Below are 20986 nucleotides of genomic sequence, written 5' to 3'. Positions count from 1 at the left end.
CTTCCGCTCCCCGTAGCCGCATAATATCATTGCATGCCGCAATAATAATAAAGCCGAGCCACGTAAAATCCGATTCGATGTCGCTCGTGGCCTTCGCCATACATTTTAAATAAACAGTGATAAGCGGCCGCGCGATTATCGTCGATGCAATTTTGGTCGAGCGAGTCATCGGATCGAACCGATGAAAAAAAAATTGGGAACATCCGGAAGGTGCACGTAAAAATAGCGGCTCATTCGCCGTTCTCTTCGGCAAAAGGTTAATTTTAATTTCATCGTTGTCACCGCGCTCCTCTCTTGTCACGTGTTTCAGAATTAGGTGAGATTTGCCACGCTGTGTTCCAACTTAGCGTCATTCACACGACTCGCTAAACGCGCCTGAGGTTTTCACGTGGTTAAAATACATGGAGAGAGAAATAGGTCGAATGTAGATTACTTTGACTCTTGTAGACCCGTGAGATGGTTAAACGATAACTGGGAAGGCGTTAGGGACGAATTAGGGCAGCGATATTATTAGCTAGGTAATCGATACCATATTTTTTCCGGTAGATTTTTCTTTGCACGCGATAAACAACTACACACAGAAAAATACATACTATATACAAGTAAATATTACTTGTTTCAAGTATTTCAAAAGTTTATATATCCGCAAATCTATCATAAGTTTATCATAAGCATCAAATTTATTCAAAATATATTCTGAATCCTAATAAATTTAATACTTCAATCAAGAATATTAAATTATATAATTGAAAGAAATACATTAAATTTTTCTGATCTAATAAATTTTCTTACATTAAATTAACCATATCTGACTTTTCTTCCATAAAATTTTATAATATTCTTCAAAAGAAAATATTTACTTTTTTGAGTACATGATAATGAGTATTTCTAAAATTTGTTAAAGATAACTGTTACCTTAAAGAAGTAAAGTAAACTGAGTAATCATTTTATTTAGCAATAGAATAATATTTTTCTGTGTGTACATGGGAATTAGTTTTTTCGTTAAAAGTAAATGGTGAGAATTTATAACTTCCTATAGGGGATTCTTATTCGCGCAATGCCGATCTCAGCGTGAGAGAGGGAAACTTAACTCGTAAATTAGAGCTGTTATCCCTCCCCGATATTAGTCTGTTTAATGTGTACACTACATCGTGTTACGATGCGTACGATAAGCAGCGAGCTGGTGAGAAAATCAAACGGATTTATCAGCGTGTAAAGTGTATTTACAAGTGAGTACATTTCCTCGAGGTCGTGATCGAGATTTGTCATAACGAAGGTATTTAATGAATGTTCATTTCATATGTTTCTCAAACAAATTGCATCGCCTCGTGTATTTTTTTATTGATGCGAAGCAAATGAATGAGAAAGAATTTGCTCTTTTTCAGAATATATTTCCTGAAGATAAAAGCGATAGAAGAGCGAGAAGTCGCTTGCGCTCGTACCTTTTCGCCGAGATTGCTATGGGAACATTTATCTGATCTAAATATGTAAATTAAATTCCTAGAATAGTCAGGTCACACATGCCGGATAAATATATACTAATCCTTCCTGTGTTCTCGCGCGCGATACTAGACACATTTCTGGCTTCATTACGTAAGATATAACGCGAACATAAAATGGAAAATTCATACGCGAACTCATTCTCAATATTCGTGAGAAATTAGTTACGGCGGACAAAGTGATTTAACGTTACGTCACGTCGTAAATTACTGCGATCGTAAAACGCAGTTCAATGATCCGCGTGATCTAGTCCGCCGAGATTATAGCGAGCATTTCGCTATTTCTCTCTTCGGCTACTTGATGAAAAATGATCTGCCGTCAACGTCAAAGTCTAGCTAATCCGTCACGTCCAGTCAAGTTAACGTAAAACACATTTTTCTTTTCTTAATCGAAGGATTCCGGACAAACGAGCGGAGTCCATAATTCTATTTCAAATTTGACGTTTCGGAATTAAAAAAAAATTTCTTATAAAATTATATACGCCTTATTAACTGCATTCCAGCTTAGGAGGGCCCTTATTTGACGATTACTTACATCGCAGTGTCATTACTCATTCGCGTGAACTTGGCACACCATATCTAAAAATCTAAAAGTTTCATTACTCCTCTCTGCACCGTCGGGCCCCGTTCCGCTCGGGTGCCCTCAGCCTCTTCCGGTTGCCTCTATCCACGAAATACGCACCTTCACGAGTACGTACAACATGCATTAACCGCGCACATTCCTGCGTCTCTTTGTTTCTTTTGCTGGCAACGTTATCGAGCATCGACGTATACAGATGGTACGAATTTATCGCGTATTAATATTAATTTACCTGTGATTATTAAAGAAAGAGAGAGAGAGAGAGAAAAAAAAAATTGAAATGTAAGAAATTTTTTTAAACATATTTCTAACAAAATTTTTTTAACATAATAATTATAATCCTATCTTTTTCCCCAATATTAATTTGATAAATTAGTATTAATAGATATTTTAAAATAGCAATTTCGAAATAATAATAATTCTCTATATTTTATATTCGGATTAACAGCCAGCTGTTTCTCGAAGTAAGATATCGCATTAGCCTAAGGGCTGCTCCGTTCTTTTCACTTTTATATCTCGAGAATCAAAGCGCGGTTCTCCTTTTCCTTTGTTTTCACGTTGACGAGCAGCCGACGCGTGATAATGAGGGAGAGAATCTTTAAATGCCAACAACCATGACTGTCAAGGAAGTTGTGATATATAGCATCACGTTGACATCCAATTTGCATCCCCATAATTATGATTCCTGACGCGTCTGTAATATCTCTGCCGCTCTCGCGATTTTCATTGCGCCCTTTGACTCTCAAGAGAATAATTAGAAAATCGAGGGTTTCAAAAAGCAGTTAATTATAATCACAGTACGCAGACGTAGGTTTACAAACGATGCTAATTTAATCAACAACTTGTACTCTTACGAATTTTTACTTTTCGTACTGAAATTCTTTTATATTTTATTTAAATAGTAGAATATAAAATACAAGCCTGCTTCTTCTCCTCAAATTCATACAACTCTTTGCTTGAGAGTTACTGGGTTATCGAATGATCTATCGCAATATAAAAGAGAGAGAGATTAAAGATACGGCCGCTTTACGGCCAATAAAGAGGCGACTGCCAGAGTGGTCACGAATCGGTCGATCAAGATCGAATCGAATCGTGCTATTCACCAAATAAGTCGGTTACTTTCGCGCGAGACGGCGATTGAAGGCACCCCGATGATAAGAACGAAGGTAAAAACGGCATGAGTCATCGAGTTCCTTAATTTTTATGAGCGCGCGCAAATTCTCCATGGACATCAAGATCAATTGCCATAACCGATCGCCGTGTACCTAATTGCCGGATGACCTCGCGCATTCGGACCACGTACATAAGTAACTCTTCGATGCAACAGAGACATCCGCGGCCGGTACGCCATTTGCAAAAACTGATAACTGTAAATTCATCGTAAGTAATATTCTGAGACTAATGAGTGCCACTGGGAGAGGCGAGGAAGTTTTTCGTGCGGATGAGAATGCGGGGAGAAGATCCTCATCGTGTGTTGTTGACCCCTACACAAACGTCAAAATAGACGCGAGGCGTAAAATTACCTGCAGGCAGTTAATCCAGGCATCCTGAGGAACATAAATCATCACGCGAACTCAAAATTCTTTCGAATTCTTCGCGAATAAATCAAAATTATATCTTTCTAAATTTTTACTCCATTTAATACTCGTATATCTCTCTCGTCTTTTCATATCTTCAAATCTCCCGTTTGCAATATCGATACAATTTTAACGACAAGGAAAAGTCATTTTTAACATTCGACAACGAATAGTAAAGATGATTAAAAGAGGTGATCGGCGTAAGAGCATCGCGAAAGATTTTTTCAGCAGTATCCGAGTGAAAGCCGACGAATGTAGCGAACGCACCTATAATTCTGCGTACACGCACGTAACGGCGTGTTTTGTAATAAGCCGGCTCGGATAGTCGTGTGCTCTCATCGTCGTCGTGCATATAATAATTCGTCTGCCAACGCGCGTCCTCCCGCGGGACGATCATTATTCCAGAGCGCTGGTCATGTAGGTAACCTCTCCCCCTGCTTGTCGCTTATCTCATACTCGATAATGAATAAACTGTTAATCAAACATTTCCGGCATCATTGTGAAGTCCGCGAAAAACATAAACCGTCATAAATCTTGCGCGACGCGAGTTTCGCGGACGAAACTTCGAGGCATCCTCGAATAATAATGAATGATCGCGGGGAATTATGTTTATCAAGTCAATTATCACATTTATTTTTTAATTATACAAATCATTAAAGTAAAATTAATAAAACTTGATGTTTACGCCAAATGTTCATGCGTGGCATGCTGCATAAACGTATAACTATTGTATCAAACAGATATATATATATACACACAGAAAAATACATATTATATACAAGTAAATATTACTTGTTTCAAGTATTTCATAAGTTCATATATCCGCAAATCTATCATAAGTTCATCATAAGCATCAAATTTATTCAAAATATATACTATATATATATTGTACACAGTCTGTGTATAACGCGATTCAACCGGATGCTAGTAATCAAAAATTGCATATTGAAATATTTATCAAAAGCGGGAACTTTGCAACAGAGGAGGCGCTTTCCTATTCAGTTACCGCGCTATTAATGTTGACGGGCCCACAAAGACGTCTCGAAACTAGCAATTCATTGCGATCTCCCAACATAACGATAACAATAATAATTTTTCGCTTTCATACGCGACCAGCAATTAAAGTCGAGGTAAGCGGTCGCGGTAAAAATAGCGTCGATTCTTAATCTATGAATCGTGACGATCACATTATACATATACATATCGGATCGTATGTCGGTTTTCCCCATAAGCATCTCGATTTCATTTATTTCGACGAGCGATACGCACAAAGAAGATATATATACGACAAAGAGGATATAAAAGAGCGATCTATTTCCGTCTCTAGTACGGCCTTGAGCGTCTCCTTCCACGTCTCTCCTTCGTTCTCCTACGTTCCTCATCGTCGAAAGTCTCGAGATTCAAACCCCTTTTTTGCTCCCTTTTCGATCTCCCTAGCCGGGATAGCTCGCTGTGCTTCTCTTCATCACGCTCCGTCTGATCCATCGATTCTGCGAATTCCCGGGCGTTTTATGAGTCTGCTAAAACCGCGCGGATATCGTTTCACGCCGGGATTTATCTGTCGGAGAATTTCGCCACGCTTGCTTGCGTCTGGAAACAACTCAGGGTACTCCACGTTTCCGTCATTTCCTCTCGTACGTGGATTTCGTGCGATCATGAAGTAAATTTGTCTTCAAAAATATCAGGATATCGATCGACTTTGAATTGTATATGTAGATCAATTGTGGAAATATCGCGGAATTTTTCAAAGCGATTTTTTAAAACGATGATGCAATTATTTTTTAATCCGGCCTTAGGCGAGGAGATTAATTCAACAATAATGTGACGCAAATTTTATTTTGACATATATTTCGTATTTTTTTATTTATTTTGAATAGCGCGTAATTCTCTTTAACACTTCTTTGCCTCGTTATGCTTTTGTATAGTTTGCGAAATTATCAGCTTTAGTTTACGAGAAGCCATCATACGCTTCCATTGAGCGTAGCTCGGCTCGATTAGTTAGCGTGTTATGTGTCGGCAGCTCACGGCGCGAGAATAAAGGTCGCGTTCGGTTGATCATCCTAATTACACGTCGTAGCCAAGGTCGGACAGGACGTCGTTAATCTAATAATTGTCTTCATTAATTTATCGGACGCACGCCACCCCTGAACCACGTGACGGCGGCTGGCTATTGACACAGTTCGTCGCAATTAACATCGCGCGCCGCGTATCCCTTAATTAAGCGCACGCCGTGCATCAATTAAGGTCCGTTTAACGTACGCCCCGGCGTTCTCGGCGGCTCAAACGCGATTCAATATGCGAGCCTGCATGCATACACATTCTCTCTCCGGCTTTCTGCGTGCTGTCTCATTTTCTGCCGAGGTTGAGTCATCGCGCGCGGGAGACTATCGTAAAATATAATCTGACGTGCCTTGCAACGCGTGCGGAGACAACCGTATTGTGCAATCGATAATTAAGAGTTACAGGGGTAGCCAGGTGAACTGTATGGCTTTTTCAAAGAGTTTCGCTGACACTTACAATAGCGTTATAATGTATAGAAAAAATTGTTAAAATTATATGCGCAAAGAATAAAATTTTAATCCGCATAAAATGACGATAAATTTTGAAAATTATGTACGCAAAGGAAAAAAAATTTAATTCGCATAAAACGACGCTTTATATAACTTTAAATATTTTCTTTTGATTGTAATAAAATATCGATTTATATCGGGAAAGTTTAACATTTTTAGGGTTTTTTTTTTTTTTTTAATGGTCATCCGCGGTCGTGTAGATTGCTTTTTTCCTCGATCAAAGATTTTATTTCCTTTAAATGTTCGCGAATTAATGACCGTGTATAGTTACGAGCCAAGTTAAGCCGCGATGTGAAAGCAAGAGCGCATGCAAATATAAACGCAGAAGGTCTTTTATGGGATGTTGCTGGGAATCGGATCAAGGAGAGTGTCTCTACGATTATTTGGTCACCGGCACGAGCGATTTCTCGGTGCAGTCTTGTCCTCCTGTAAGCGACTTGACGCTTTCGTGGACACCGAATTTCGCGATTATGGATATACATACACACACATGAGCAATTGCCTTCTTACGACCTTTACGCGCTTTCTGCTCTCGCGAATTGAACGACGCGCAGAGAAAAAAATGGTAGTCGGACATTTGCGTACATTAGCTAGACTTTTCATAAATCTTTATACGACGTATGATTAAAAATATGTTCTTTTTTTTTTTCTCTGAGAATGTTCCGTTATGTAAAGTCGATCCTTGGTACATACGTGATGCGGGAAACATAAAATTTCAATAAAATTGAGAGAATTCCGCCGATCTCACGCGAGTAGATCCTTGTCCCGTGGATCGAAAGACCGGATATTGCGAATGCAATACGCGCTTGGCCGGTATGTAATATCACACGCAGGTGTGCAGGTTCACGGTCCAACAGTCGTAATATGTAATATCCGAGCTGAGAGAATTCGATCTCGTGCGACGCAGCGGGAATCTCGACGATACGAAACGCAGAAACGTTATACGATAATCACGACTGCTCTCAGTCTTCTGGCGAGGCGTTTTCGATACTCGTAGTGAATGCGAACAGAAATATTTGTATATGTATACATGTGTACGATCGGAATCTGTATGTATTGTGTAATATATGAGATTAAGCCGTGTCGTTCTCTTTTTCTATCTCTCTTCTGGGTCGATTTCGCAAACTTCTCCCGTTTTTAATGCGAAATAAATTTTCCATTTCCCAAGAATATATATCATTCATGTTACTTTACGTGTTTGACATCACGCGGTCATAAAGTTCAAGTCGACTGGAGTTTTAACTGATCCTCTGTGTCTCTCCGGAAAGACAGAATTAGAAGAGAGGTTTTGAACCAGTTGCATTAACATAGATTCATGGTAACGTTGGTCAACAAAATCTTTTTTTTCTTTGTCGATGTTATAGATAGAATTATACTCAGGATTAATTAAAAATTAAACTGAATAAAATTAGCTGTGACTAATGTATATAGGAACGACACGTAGACAACGTTCGTTTGTTTATTGACGAAAATATTTCGGTTTTATATATGTCCAAAGGAGATTATGTCACGGCGAGTTATACGAGAGATTTTATCCTATCTGTAATTCTAACGACAGTTCCGGTAACGACAAAGGAAGCCGTTGAACACATCTAGATGGATGACACAAGCGTGAGGAGTTCTTCGACTTGATGACCCAGATGGATACGGATGGGACTAGGTTCTAAATGTAATCTGAGAAATTCTTTTTAATGGCCCGGAGAATTTAATGCGGGTGCCATCGTTCTCATCCGATAGCCGGAAATTTGCTCAATCAGCCTCATCGTCGGATCCGAATAGATAGAATCAACGGAACAATCTATTTAATGTATTCGAAATTTATTGTTTATTATTATTATTTATTTCACGTTATCGATATTTTCTTGTAATTTAAAAACGAAAATACCAAATTATCAAATAGTAAAAAGATTACGAATTCAAATATACAAACGTTTCAAATTTTATCTTTGTGGAAGCATTATTTATACTGTTAGTCTGAGAGATTAATTTTTCGACAAATATTTTTCGCGTAAATTCTTAAAAAAGAAATATTACAATGTTATAAGAATAATCCTACTGACGTATGTCTAGAGAAGTTCCGGCAGCGAAACGCTCACTTTGAGATCCGGCCAAAAGAAGAGCGTGCCGAGCGCAGCACAACGTCACAATTGTGTGGAGCGCGGTCTCTAATCGCACGCTCTGATTAGCGTATGTGTATGTCCGCGCAATGATCGCGATGATGATCGAGATGAGTCATCTGGACGCTATTCAAGTGGCAGATCGATCGTTTCGCTAACGAACGTCAAGGATCTCGCCGTCTTTCTCTCGTCAACTGCTATTATGAATTTTCCGAAATTATCAAGGAGAGATGATAGCTTATCGTTCCGTTGTTTAAAGCTGATATTACTTTTGTCGTACGACAAATTTTTTAAGCATCACGGAAAAAGAGGTGTCAAATAAAAACTTATATTGTTTTGTATATACGCAATATACATATATAATCTTTTTATAAGAATTTTTAATAATCTTAAATTTCAACAATATTACAGTTTTATTTCAATATTATAATTGTCACCTAAATAATACAATATAATTATCTTGATAATTATTATTATAATTTTCGATTTGAAAATATGTTATTTTCTATCCAACATATTTTCCTTTCCATTCAAGAAAATTATTCTTAAATAATAAGAATATATTTTTCTTGGTTGAACTATATAAAATGACTTCATTCAAGCAAGCAGATTGTTTGTTTGTTTAACGTAATATAATCTCATTTTAAGATTTCCTTTTGTTGAAACTAAAGATTTTTTCAAAACAAGAATTTTTTTTTCTGTGTATTGATCGGCTGCAAAATAGAAAATTTCTTGAGTCTCTAGAAATTAGCTAATCAATGCGCTTAAAAAATTTGTCGTACGACAAATGTAATATTACCTTAACGGTGCCAGTCATTTGCTCATTATGTAATATTTCGAAAATCGTGCGGAGATTGATTCAAACTACCGAAAGAATTATATATTACCTCCTAAGCGTAACGATGGCGATTTATCCATCTCGTTTCGCGCTCCAGATATCCCACCGCTATTTGCATTTGCTTTTTAATTCGCCGAAGAAGTTGCAACCGCGAGGCCCGCATCTTTTATTTCGTTCTCCGTCACGCGGCTCTTCCCTCGTCCAAATCCTGAGAGTCGCTGTCGCGTTTTTATTTCCCCGTCTCTTTCCTGCCTTTGCGGCAGATGCCATCCACGAGGCGTGACCAACCGTCGCCGTCTCTCGTTTCCCTTCCCACCCTTGAAATCTCGCTTAATGCCACCGACACTTTTCGGCGCTCTCCTCCTTCGGCGCGATGCTCCGTCGTGCGTACAAACCCGCCGGCGAACTCATGAATGGCGATGCTATGAACTATTCGTGAAAGCCGACGACTTATTTTCGGATCCGCGTTATGACACGCGTGTGTGCGCTTCGAATGCACGCGAGGTACGCCATAACGCTTGGCGTCGTATCGCCACCGCTATTGTCTGCACGTCGCTGACTCGCGTCGGACATTGCTTTGTCGCGTTTTACCTTTGATACGAAAAATAGAGTCTAGCTGCTTTTTAAACGCAACGAGACATCAAAATTATAAATTTAAAAATGTTAATCATTTTCACATTTAAATAGATTTCTCTCTCTACGAAAGAATTGCAATCTCCCCTGAGGGGAAGAGCAATTTATTTCATATTAGAAAATATATCCAGGATTCTCTTTCTCTCTCTTTAACTCCGCGTGGGATAAATCCCTAATTGATTCACCTATTTTTTATAAAGTCGCTACACCGTGCAGAAGTGAAAATTACATTTAGAAAATGCGCGGCACTAATCGCATCGTCGCGCTTCATATGCAGCTGCTACTCTGTCAGAAAAGAAGAAGGGATAATAATCCCAACACATACAGATACCGTGAGCCGTTTCGGAGGAGATTCACGGAGACTCACGTCGTGAATCATCGAGCGACGATTTGTATGCAACACGTGGCGCCGGCGCTACAACTTATTGTGCGAGGGAATCGCATTGTTACGCGGATATGATTCTCAGGTCGCGTAGGTTTCGGGGGATTCGACGCGTTTCGTGCATCTACATCGTCGGATCGTTGAATAGCCCTTGTACACGAAATCTCACACAATCGCGCGACAAGTAACGCGCGATATAACTGTACAAGTAGCGGTGTTTAATATGCGCGTCGCTCTCGCGAACGCGGTCTCACAAGTTGATAAACTTGTGAGAGGATTCTCATAGCTCTCGTAGAAGAGAGGGGGGGGGGGGGGGGAGAGGACAAAAACGCCGGCAAACTCTGACGGCTGCAAAATGGCGCCCAGACTCAACCTATTTTCGGCGCATTCCAGCTGAACGGATGGAGAAGTCTAACTCGCAGACGATGTTTCGCTGGGAAACGAATCGCTTCTTATTTTATTGGAATGCCAAGAGCCTCCCTCGGCCCCCTCCTCTCTTCTTTTTCTTGCTCTCCTTCTGCCATTTCCTCTCATTCCCCTTTTCGCGCTGCTCTGTCATCCTCGCAATGATTATAAAAACGCTTATCGGTCACTAGTAACGATTAGATAGATTCAAGATATAATTCTTCAATTTATTATTTCAAAAATATAAATGAACGAAAACGCTTTTGACATCGTATTGATATTATGATCGTCTCTCGTCGAAGAAGTGATAAATTACATCGTAAAAATCTTACGTCTCTCTTGTGTGTCCTCACTTTGAAAATTTCAGTAGAAACGCCTATGAAAAGGCAGACATGCTCGACTTGCACGCAATTGCCTGAAAGGTATTTGAAATGCTTCTTTGAACTCCTTTCGTCAATTTTATGAAAGAAATGGGCGATGAAAGTATCGATTACTGATTTTCGCACGATCTATATATCGTACAAAGGAACAAAGATAATAATTGTTGAAGACCTGTTCGCTTGATTATTTGAACGGAAACAATTATAAAGTAAAATAGATGGATTAATTATATCCCACTTCGCCACTTGACAATAACCGTTTCTAGGGAATAATGAGAGAAGTAGGCGGGTCATAATTACGTGGCGGATGTCAATCTTCAGGTGAAAATAATCATTAATATAGACAATAGAAAAGCGATTTGTGTCGCAGCCGTGAACTCTCACACGCGGCGAAAGCCGAATGCGCCAGAAAAAGCGGAAATGTATATAAGAAAATGTATATAAGAAGCATTTGTGACATATAGAATTTAGTTAATGTAGAGGCAATTTGATTTAACTTTATATAATTTATACTTTCTCATCATGTTTATATAAAATCTATTTTTAATTTTCTTGGAACCAGAAGAAACGACATCTGTACATATGTGTGTTCCTCGACACATTTAAAGATGTCATCGTAATTTTTTACAAAATTATAAAAATTTATCTAAATATTTTGTGAGCATATTTTGTGTCATAATAATTTGATTTAAATTGATACACATCACATATTTGTTGGCTCAAGTGTTTTAAATTTTATACGCGTTACTTATCAGACTTAAAATCGATTTAGCTTTGTTCATTCAAGTTCTACATATACAGGGTATCCCAGAATTACCGCACCACTTGCTAATAACAGATTCTTGAGATCATTTGGAGACGATTTTTCCTGAGCGAAAATATTGAAGCATTAATAATTTCCGTGTTATAAGCGATTAAAAAAGAAGAGCTTTTTGCAAATTAATCTTTGTAGAGAATTAAAATTACATTCTTTAGATAATTTCAGATAGACGTTACTTTAATAGAGAGAGAGAGAGAGAGAGAGAGTTTTAATTTAAGGGTTACAAAGATATATGATAGAAAAAATTGGGAACTTGCAAAAAATAATGACCTCTCTCGACATTTTCGCTGAGGAAAAATCGTCTCCAAATTTCAAGAATATCATTAGCAGATGATACGGTTCTGGGACACCCTGTATATATATGACGTATTATATTACGTTATATTAACATTATTTCAACATTACATACCTCACGAGTATTTCTCGCATTGTTCAAGTCGAACGGGACGTTCCTAGTCACGCTCGACCGCGCGCATACCGGCTTTTAATCGCGCGATTGTCTCTGTACAATCTTTATCTCGCACGCAATCTGTTATTATTTGTAAATTTCCATTCAGACCCTCCTACGTCAAGCTCTTCGCGGGTTAACGACTGCCGGTCGTCGCTGCGAACTCGTTCTCTCAGTGTTGTTTGAAAACCGTTTCGTACGGTACCGAAGTTTTTTCTCATTAGTCTCGTCTCATTCTCTTTCGCTTTTTTTTTTTTGTTCAAGTAGAAAAGTGTACACCAATATCCGCGCAAATACTGTTGCAATTCTAGCGTTGTTTTCGAGATTATTGACTACTATTTTTATGAAGATTAAACAGCATCTTTTTATTATAATATCTTGTCGATTCTAATTGAACACGACTTCCTCTGACTCTATCGTAACGCAATATCTCTCGACCATATAATTGACACAACGTAATTGTTACGTTTAATTAAGTTACCAATAAATTCTCCCGGTTAATCTATAAATAATGCGTGTTTAATATTAATCCCGCCTTCAATAAGAATCAACAACGTTATTAAATGTAAGAGTAATGCTTTCGCGATCCTCTCTTTCTCTCTACCTCTTCGGCGGTCAAGTATATAAATGCGAGGCGGTGCCTATAAGCTCTCGATCGAAGCTCCGCAAAATGAATGAATTAATGGATAATGGATCGAGATAGATCGTTAAAGGAAAATCGTCGAGTGCCGGTGTGCGGTGCTGCAGTCTTACACCTATCGTCCAGAACAGGTCGTAGCTGGAATATTTATGATGGCACGAACGAGTCCGCGTACGCATGAGTTAATCTCGAAAGATGCTTCGTGTAAGATTTACCTTTCTCAAGACTCGTCGTCCTTCGAGAACTGGGATAAAGTTTTCTTACAAACTGACGCTTAAAGAATTAAGCTCCTTTCGGAGCACGATGCTAAATGCGAACCGAATGATGCATTCAACGCCTTCTACAGAGGATGGAAGGGGGATATGTATTTACGATGCCTTCGTGCAATTTCACTCCAATTCCAATAACGGCCGCACGAAATTAAGAATTAATCCGCGAAGCCACTACCGTCGTACTCGCGTGCTGGACCTTGTGTGATTTTATGTATAATGGATTTAATGAGTAACCCCAATAAGGCCGCAAAACTTCATCAATTTCTTTCCCACGTATTCTGACAAAAATGCCAAGCATCCGAGAATACAAGCGGAAGTTAAGAAAAGTGAAAAATCGCCCATACGTTGCAGCATGTTTTTTTGTAAATAATGAATTTCCGAGAAATATAAGAAGTATACTTCCCATGAGTATGCGTGTGTGCGTGTGCGTGTGTGCAGCGTATAAATAATAAATTAATCTTCGTGCAATCAGGAATGAATATCTACGCCAACGCGCGTGATAAATATTCCGCACCACTTTCTGTATGTATCCTTCCGCGTGTGAAGATCTCCCACGTAAGGTGAAACTTGAAATCTTAATACCGAGTGCCCAATGGATTAGTAAGCGCGGTTCTCACGCGTTGGGCAAGTTAGATAAATTTTTCGAACGAGCGGAGGAAAATCGGCGATTCTGATTTGCATGACGCGAATGCGTTCTTGTTTCGCGCGTGGGTCGCGAAGGCATCCGCTGCTCTCGGTAATAAGTGAAAGGAGCGATGCAATTCGTACGATCGTTTTATCCGAACGCGAAAAAAAGGACCGATTGGAGGAACGCTATGGAGTTGCAACTACGTTCATTTTAATTAAGACTTAATTAAATCTAATGAACTTGAAGAACGTAAGAGAGAGATGTATAAGGAGATATTAATTAATTAAACGGTTTTTTTTAGAGGCAACAAACTCAATAAAAACTTCTTTCAAAAAGTTATTAGAGATAATGAATAAAAGAGAGCGGAAGTGCAAGAAAGATAAAATCTTGAATGTCAAAGTTTTCAATCGAGCCCGACAAACAGTTGACATTGACGTTGAACTATTTAGGGAACGATGCGAATATCGGAACAATGGCGCGGACTCGATGTCGTCGCTAATTACTGTCGTATTTCGATTTGTATTCGGTCGTCCTTTGTAATTGCAAGCAGGTAGACTCCGCGCGAGGAACACATGGCGAGAGAGACCTCCTCCTAGCATTTCCATACAATAGCGGGGAAAAGATGGTGTTTATTGCGAGATATCCGGTGATGGCCTCCGACTGATAACGAGGCCAGGATGAAAGATGTTGAAAGACACGTTCGTACGTCCACGAGAGAGAATCGCGTCTAGATCAGATTTTCGCGACAAGAGTGCGTCACTATATTACGTCTCCTTTGTAAATACAAAAGACTAAATGTTGAAACTAAACGTTATTACGGCACAAATGTAACACAGACAAAGATAAACTTCAATGAAAATCTGTTCGCCGAGAAATAACTCGAACATCAGTGCAACCGAGAAGCGCATCAAATTTAGATAAAAAGTCTCATAGTTTCGTAATAAGCGCGAAAGTACACGGTTTATCCAAATTTTTTCCCCTTAATCGATGTTTCCTCCGCCGTTTCTTGTCGACGAGAATGCGTGAGGGTATATTTACGGAAAGCTGAAATTTTCATCGGCGGCGGCCGAGCGGATGGGGTCACGCATGGTCGCTCAGCCTGAACAGTCCACCGGCTGAATACTCTATCGTGACGTCACTCGCTACGGTCACTGCCTGAATTATTCACTATTCCTTCGTTTCTAGTCGTTTCAGCGATGCCGCGTGCAATCTCGTACGAAAGTTTGTTTTTACGCACGCGGTGCGCATTCTGGTGGAGCGCGTTTTATCTACTCGCACGCGGTAGAGCCGAAATCTAAGGCGGTTCGCGATAAATTACATAAAATTGCGCCACAATTTTTCCATTCATCGTCCCCCTTTTCATTGCGAAATCTTCAAAATTCAGGATGTCTTTGGGATGACTTCTCGTTAAATTGATTAAAAATACGGGACATAGTATTGCGTGTCACAGCGCCGCAGCACTATCGTGAGCTTCCAAAGCGAACATTCCAGGATGTAATCAATGGCGATCCTTGTAACGAGCTATCCTCGAAGGACGGCCGTAGCCATCCGTTAATAATTACAACGATCCACCCCGATGCTCGGCCGCGGTGCCGCGATAGCTATCGAAATTAGATAGAAAATTGCCTTCGTCCTATTCGACTTTAGCCGGCGGTTTCATTAAATTCTTTGAGAGATGCGGAATCGATAGATTCCGCTGGATGTTATCGCACGGTATCTCATTGCGTGCGGCCAACAACTGCCGTGCACGGTATATCGATTAAGCGTGGAAAAAGAAGGTAGGAACGCGCGAGGGATGAAATGATAGGATCCCGGGGATTAAGAGCGGAATTTTTTCGCGGCGTCACGAGAGACGAGATATAATTTCGTTTAGACGCACGTGGAAAATGTGGAAAATGAAGCGTGTGCTTTATTTAAAATCGTAACGATCAGCTCCGACTTCCCCTCTTCGTGACCTTTTCTCAATACCTCGGTTCTGATTTATGGATCGCTCGCCATCGTTCTCTTGGAAACTCAACAACATTATTCGCCGGCCAATATCCCACGCCAGGATGGAGAATATCCAGTCTCTCTCGGTTAAGGTTGCATAATAATCTATGCGGCGAAGGTAATGAATCGCCGCTTCGTCGGATATTAATAGCCGTCGCTGCTCCTTTCGCGTGAATTTTTTCGTTTTGCCATCGTTATTTTTGTCGCTAGTTTGGCGATCCTTGACCAAGAGTCATGTGCTACAGGAGGATAATTAATCGCTTATAAAAGATAATTAATCAGCGCAATGATATTTTAACGACAAAAATCGGTTTATTAATTATCGCGCCTGACATGAAATATTGTTTAAATGGGAATTCTCCATTCTCGAAACTGCCGGATTAATTTGCGAATCAACACGCAAAATTATGATGAATTTTATTACGAAGAGGCAGTATTATTTCCGTAAATTAGATTACGATAAATAATGAATAATAAATAACAAGACTTATATGAAAAAATTTATAAATTAAAAGTGATTATGGATATATATAAAAAATTCGCTTTCAATCACATAAAAAAAAATGCATCTCTTTTTAAATCTGAATCTCGTTTAAAAATTCGCACAGTGCCAAACAAAAGGAGACAGTAGAAAATCGCGCGAATATACTGAAAAAAAAAAAAAAAAAACAGGAAAGTTAGTAGAAGGAGGTTTGTAGGCCTATGCCGATTACGATTGAATTTAATTAATTAATCGACGCGCGATGGGTTACCTCAAAGATCCCATTATATAGCTCGTTTAACGTAGAGTATCTTTTAAAAACGCCGCCATTAAAACGTCGGACGTGTTATTAATCGACATAAGTATTCTTCGCAATGAGCGGAATAGCGTAAAATTCGTAATAACACGCTCACACGCCAGCAACGTCCCGTGATTAATCGCGGGAAGCTATCGACGCTCGCGTTTTCTGCGTTTTGTACCTCGTTCGCATCCATCCGGTGTCTCGTTCCTCGCGCGACGCACGTGGACTGCTATCTTGTACACGCGAGATTTCGCTTGTCATCGAAACATTCTTTTAAGAATCATAATTTCGGAAAAGTAGCTCTACAACTTGTCCGTGTCTCTTATCTCTGTATCTTTTTCTCCCTCAGAAACCCGTTTCTTTCGTTTCTCTACATTTACTCTTCAAGCAGATCATTATTAGCGTAGAAACGAGCGAGTTCTTACTATAATAATAAAGTAAAATGAAATGCTTGACAACGTTTAATGGGTTCATAAAATCCGTTCCGCGAATTTAGTTATACGTGGCACAAAATAAAAAAATAAAATAAAATAAAATAAAAAAAAATTATCGGAAGAAAGTCCCTGCGGAAATTTATTGCGAATTTGTTTCCACTGACTGTTGAATGTATTTTCTTTCTAAAAATGCAACATTGAAAAATTCTCCGGAAAAGTATTTCCGCCAAAAAAAAATTTGGAAAATTTCCTATAATTTCTTTTTCTTCTTTTAATCGATCAATCGTAATATAAAGCTTAAAGTATCTGCGAATCCGATCCGAGAATAAATGTAAATAACACAAATCTTTTTCTTTCTCATTGCAGCAATGCCAGTTGCTGAAAAAGGAAAACCGGAGGTTGCAGAGCGCCTTTCTGCAAAACGTCTTTCTTCAAGCGCGAGTCGACACGCTCCAATGGCAGGTCAAACAGGTTCGTAATCGTGCGAGAAGTTGAAAATCTTCAGAAGAAGAAGAAGAAGAAGAAGAAGCGACCGATAAGATGATCACAACCGGTTTACCTCGCTCCGGTTATGCGATATCGCGTCACGTAACAACCGGTCGACTACTTTTCTCCCTTGATAATCCGCGCGCGATTTTTATCGAGCCGAGACTTGTCCTATTATTTCATTATCATTTTATGAATGAACTTACGCGCACGCATTTCGCGATTTAGCCTTCTGATCATTATAAACTTTAAAACTGTCCTATCGGTCTATGGTCTTTACTGCTTCTTTTCTTTCTCTTTCAATTTTTCTTATTTCCGATTAAAGATTATTTTTACCACCACCTATCTATAATCTAAATTATAATCTAATTAAATTATTCCTCGATTGATATTAATGGACTGATGTAATAAAGTGAACGTTGACGTAAAAGTTGACGTTTCGTTTGTTCGCAGGTCGAATCGAACAGGCAAATGTATCGTTCTACGATGGAGCAGGTCGCCCATTTCTTGGGCCGAGTTCACAGGAGCCTGGAGATCCTTCACTCCAAGGAAAATTCCAAGGATAAGAGACGCGTACCGCGTAGTCGCAGCGTGCACACGGTGGTGCACGCGGATCCGTCACCGAACCGGAGTACCGCGACGCCGTCATCCTCTTCGTCGACATCCTCGCCGTTCACACGCGCCAAATCTGTCACGCAGATCAGCTCACCGAGCGCTGTCTGCTTCCGCGAGTTCACCTGGTCGGTTCTGCGGAGGAACGACCCGGTGCACTGCACATCGCCACGTGCCAAGCCACCGCAGGATCTCAACAAGACGAACGACCCCGTTCCCGATAATGTCGTTTATCGCGAACCCAAGCAGACGGAAATGAATCCGGACGAGATACCGCCGGAAAAGCTGTCTCAAGAGGCGTTTAGGTGCGTGTGAAAAATTTCAAAAGAATCCCGCATTGTTCGCAAATTAAATTATTAATTTATCGTTTGTCATTTTCATTATTAAATATTTAAATTATTAATTTATTGATATCGTTATTTTTTTCTTATTGAAACAATATCAATATTAATATATTAAATGTGAAAAATATATGTTTTCGCACAGGTTACTGAGAACTGTCGAATCCTTGTTGGCGATGCGAGAGCCCGATCTCGCGCGAGTGACGCCGATCGAGGACAACGGATCCTCCCCGTCCCCGACAGTGGACCATCGTCATCACGATACATCTCTATCCCTACCGAGCGGTAACTTTGCCAATTCGACGATGCTGCAGGAGGCTGCCTATATTCCCGACAGCGGACATGGAAACGAATCGATCAGCAGCGGTCAGCAGGACGACAGCAGATCGACAAGCCTTATCAAACCTTCCGTCACCGAGTTCACTCGATCCTTCGTACCGGGCGTGAGAAGATCACCCGACACCGCCTCCTGGAACTCAAGTAGCAGTAAAACGACCGAGGAGGAGGACACCGTCGCGCTTATCACACCGTCTAACGGAATTACGTCAAATAGCACGCCAACCTCGACTCTCACTCGAACCGCGAAGCGGCTAGAGAAGAAGGAATCTAATCAGGGTAATTCTAATCCTGGCAAGACTAAGGTAAAGCCGGCCAGCAGTCCGGTGAGCAGCGCCGAGGGCGAGAGCGGATTCTTCTCGATCAGCTCCTTCCAGGAAGTCGGTCTGCCGCCTTCAACGGCCGCGCCGATCACGCCCGTTAAGGGCTGCCACACGGAAGTAGGCTTGCCGGAAGTGCCTCTCGACAAGGCCAGGCACCGACGGTGGTCCTCCACACCGGCTGAAATCCAGGCGCTCTTCAAGCAGCATCGGGCGAGCTTCGGCGGGACGCCGCAAACCGCTACCGAATCCGTCAGCGTCTGCTGGGTTTGAGTCCTGCGGAATATGATCGCGCCGAATACGATCCCACCGCATACGATCGTCATGGTCTCCGCGGAATTCCGCAGACTAGATTCGCTCGAAATCACGAGCCAGACTTACATGATCGATTTTCAGGAATAATATTTAGATAGATCGATAGGGAATATTCAAGTATAAGCAATAAGATTGTAAATACTTCCTACTCGCAGTCGTGCGGTCTCTTTTCTTATGTTAATGAGATATGAAATAGAATCATATTAGCGTTGATATAGCAATCTATAGTAGCTGCGATTCGTTTGATAGAGAAAATGAATCGAAAATACATGAAACATATGTTTCATCGCTATGCGGAACGATACCGATGCATGTATGTAATTTGTTTATAATGTTCTCGAGATGTGATTATGTATCTCGAAGTATTAATTAATGTATGGAAAATTAAGAATTTATACAATATGCCTGCGTAATCGAATTTCGTAGATAATGCGGGGGCCATTCTATAAGTATAGAAAAGAAGAATACTGTACTTTTGATATTTTGTAATCAGCCATATCTCTCATAGTTTCGTGGATTCCGTGCATATCAATATCGATGAAACTTTGCGCGTCTATCGATGACTTATGTAGTTTCGTTCGTTTGGAAATTTAGAGGCGATTTTGAAAACCTGTTAAGTACGTTCTGCGAATGACGATCGTTCACCATTTTTGAACGTAATTGATCGTTTAATTAGTCATTATTTAATAAATTAAATCGTTATTTGATTTGCATGTGTTGATTTTATCTAATTTTCAAAAGTAACGAGAAAGTAACTTTAATAATTTATACTACTGTATTGCAAAATATAGTTTAAGTTAATATAATTTGATTTATTAAACGCGTGTATATAACACAATTTAGATTTGGAAGAGAATGCGAGAAAGATACACGCGCAAAAGAGAATCTTTTCTATTTTAATCGATAAATTGAAATCTGCCAGAAATGCTTTTTTTTGCAAGAACCTATATTTTGCATTATGTCTCTCTCTGTTATTTCATCTTTCCATCTTTTGTGCATATTAAGATATACCATGGTAAGATATTTTTAGTTTACCTACAGCTATGTTACTTAATTATCGAAATCGATTTGTTCGCATACGACAATTGTAATAATAATTGTTTAATTTATTTCACGACATTCAATTTTTGACATTCTTCGAAATTAATAAGTAAAAGCTATAACTCTCACAACTTCTCTCTCTGTGTTTACTACATAAGGCTGCGTACTGTAATTCACGAGAGGCATATCATAGGCAACATATCATTTTATGTAATGGAAATCACGCGTGATCTGAGACTATCATAGTTCTAGAATTTGTAATGCTGTTCTCCGTATATTTCTCATCGTTCGTAATTTGTCGCATTATCATTCTAATTATATAAAACAGCTGAATATCGTACCATTGCATCTTAATTCTTTTGCATTTTCCTTATCTTACTTTTGCTTTTCTACATGAATCCTTCACACTTATTATTATATTTTAACATAATTGTTTCGCGATTACTAACGCGACATGTGATTCCCTTTAAATTATACATATACCTTTTTTTGATAAAATAATGGCCTGGGGAGAACCCATTATACCTTTTCAAGAGGGAAA

General features: G+C 39.6%; 1 protein-coding gene across 1 annotated transcript in view; it reads left to right on the top strand.

The window, feature by feature from the left end:
- The window catches only part of LOC115239836 (nuclear pore complex protein DDB_G0274915-like), a 26096-nt gene extending 5311 nt beyond the window's left edge, over positions 1 to 20785 (top strand). The window contains exons 3-5 of the mRNA XM_029814621.1: positions 17361 to 17465; positions 17934 to 18397; positions 18579 to 20785. Coding sequence (XP_029670481.1) covers positions 17361 to 17465; positions 17934 to 18397; positions 18579 to 19362 — 1353 coding nt within the window. The 3' untranslated portion in view covers positions 19363 to 20785. The remainder of the gene's footprint in view (positions 1 to 17360; positions 17466 to 17933; positions 18398 to 18578) is intronic.
- The last annotated feature ends 201 nt before the right edge of the window (positions 20786 to 20986 follow it).

Source organism: Formica exsecta, unplaced genomic scaffold (genome assembly GCF_003651465.1).
Source record: "Formica exsecta isolate Colony F162 unplaced genomic scaffold, ASM365146v1 scaffold395, whole genome shotgun sequence".
NCBI classification, from domain to species: Eukaryota; Metazoa; Arthropoda; class Insecta; order Hymenoptera; family Formicidae; genus Formica; species Formica exsecta.
This window is presented reverse-complemented; position numbering and strand designations above follow the sequence as displayed.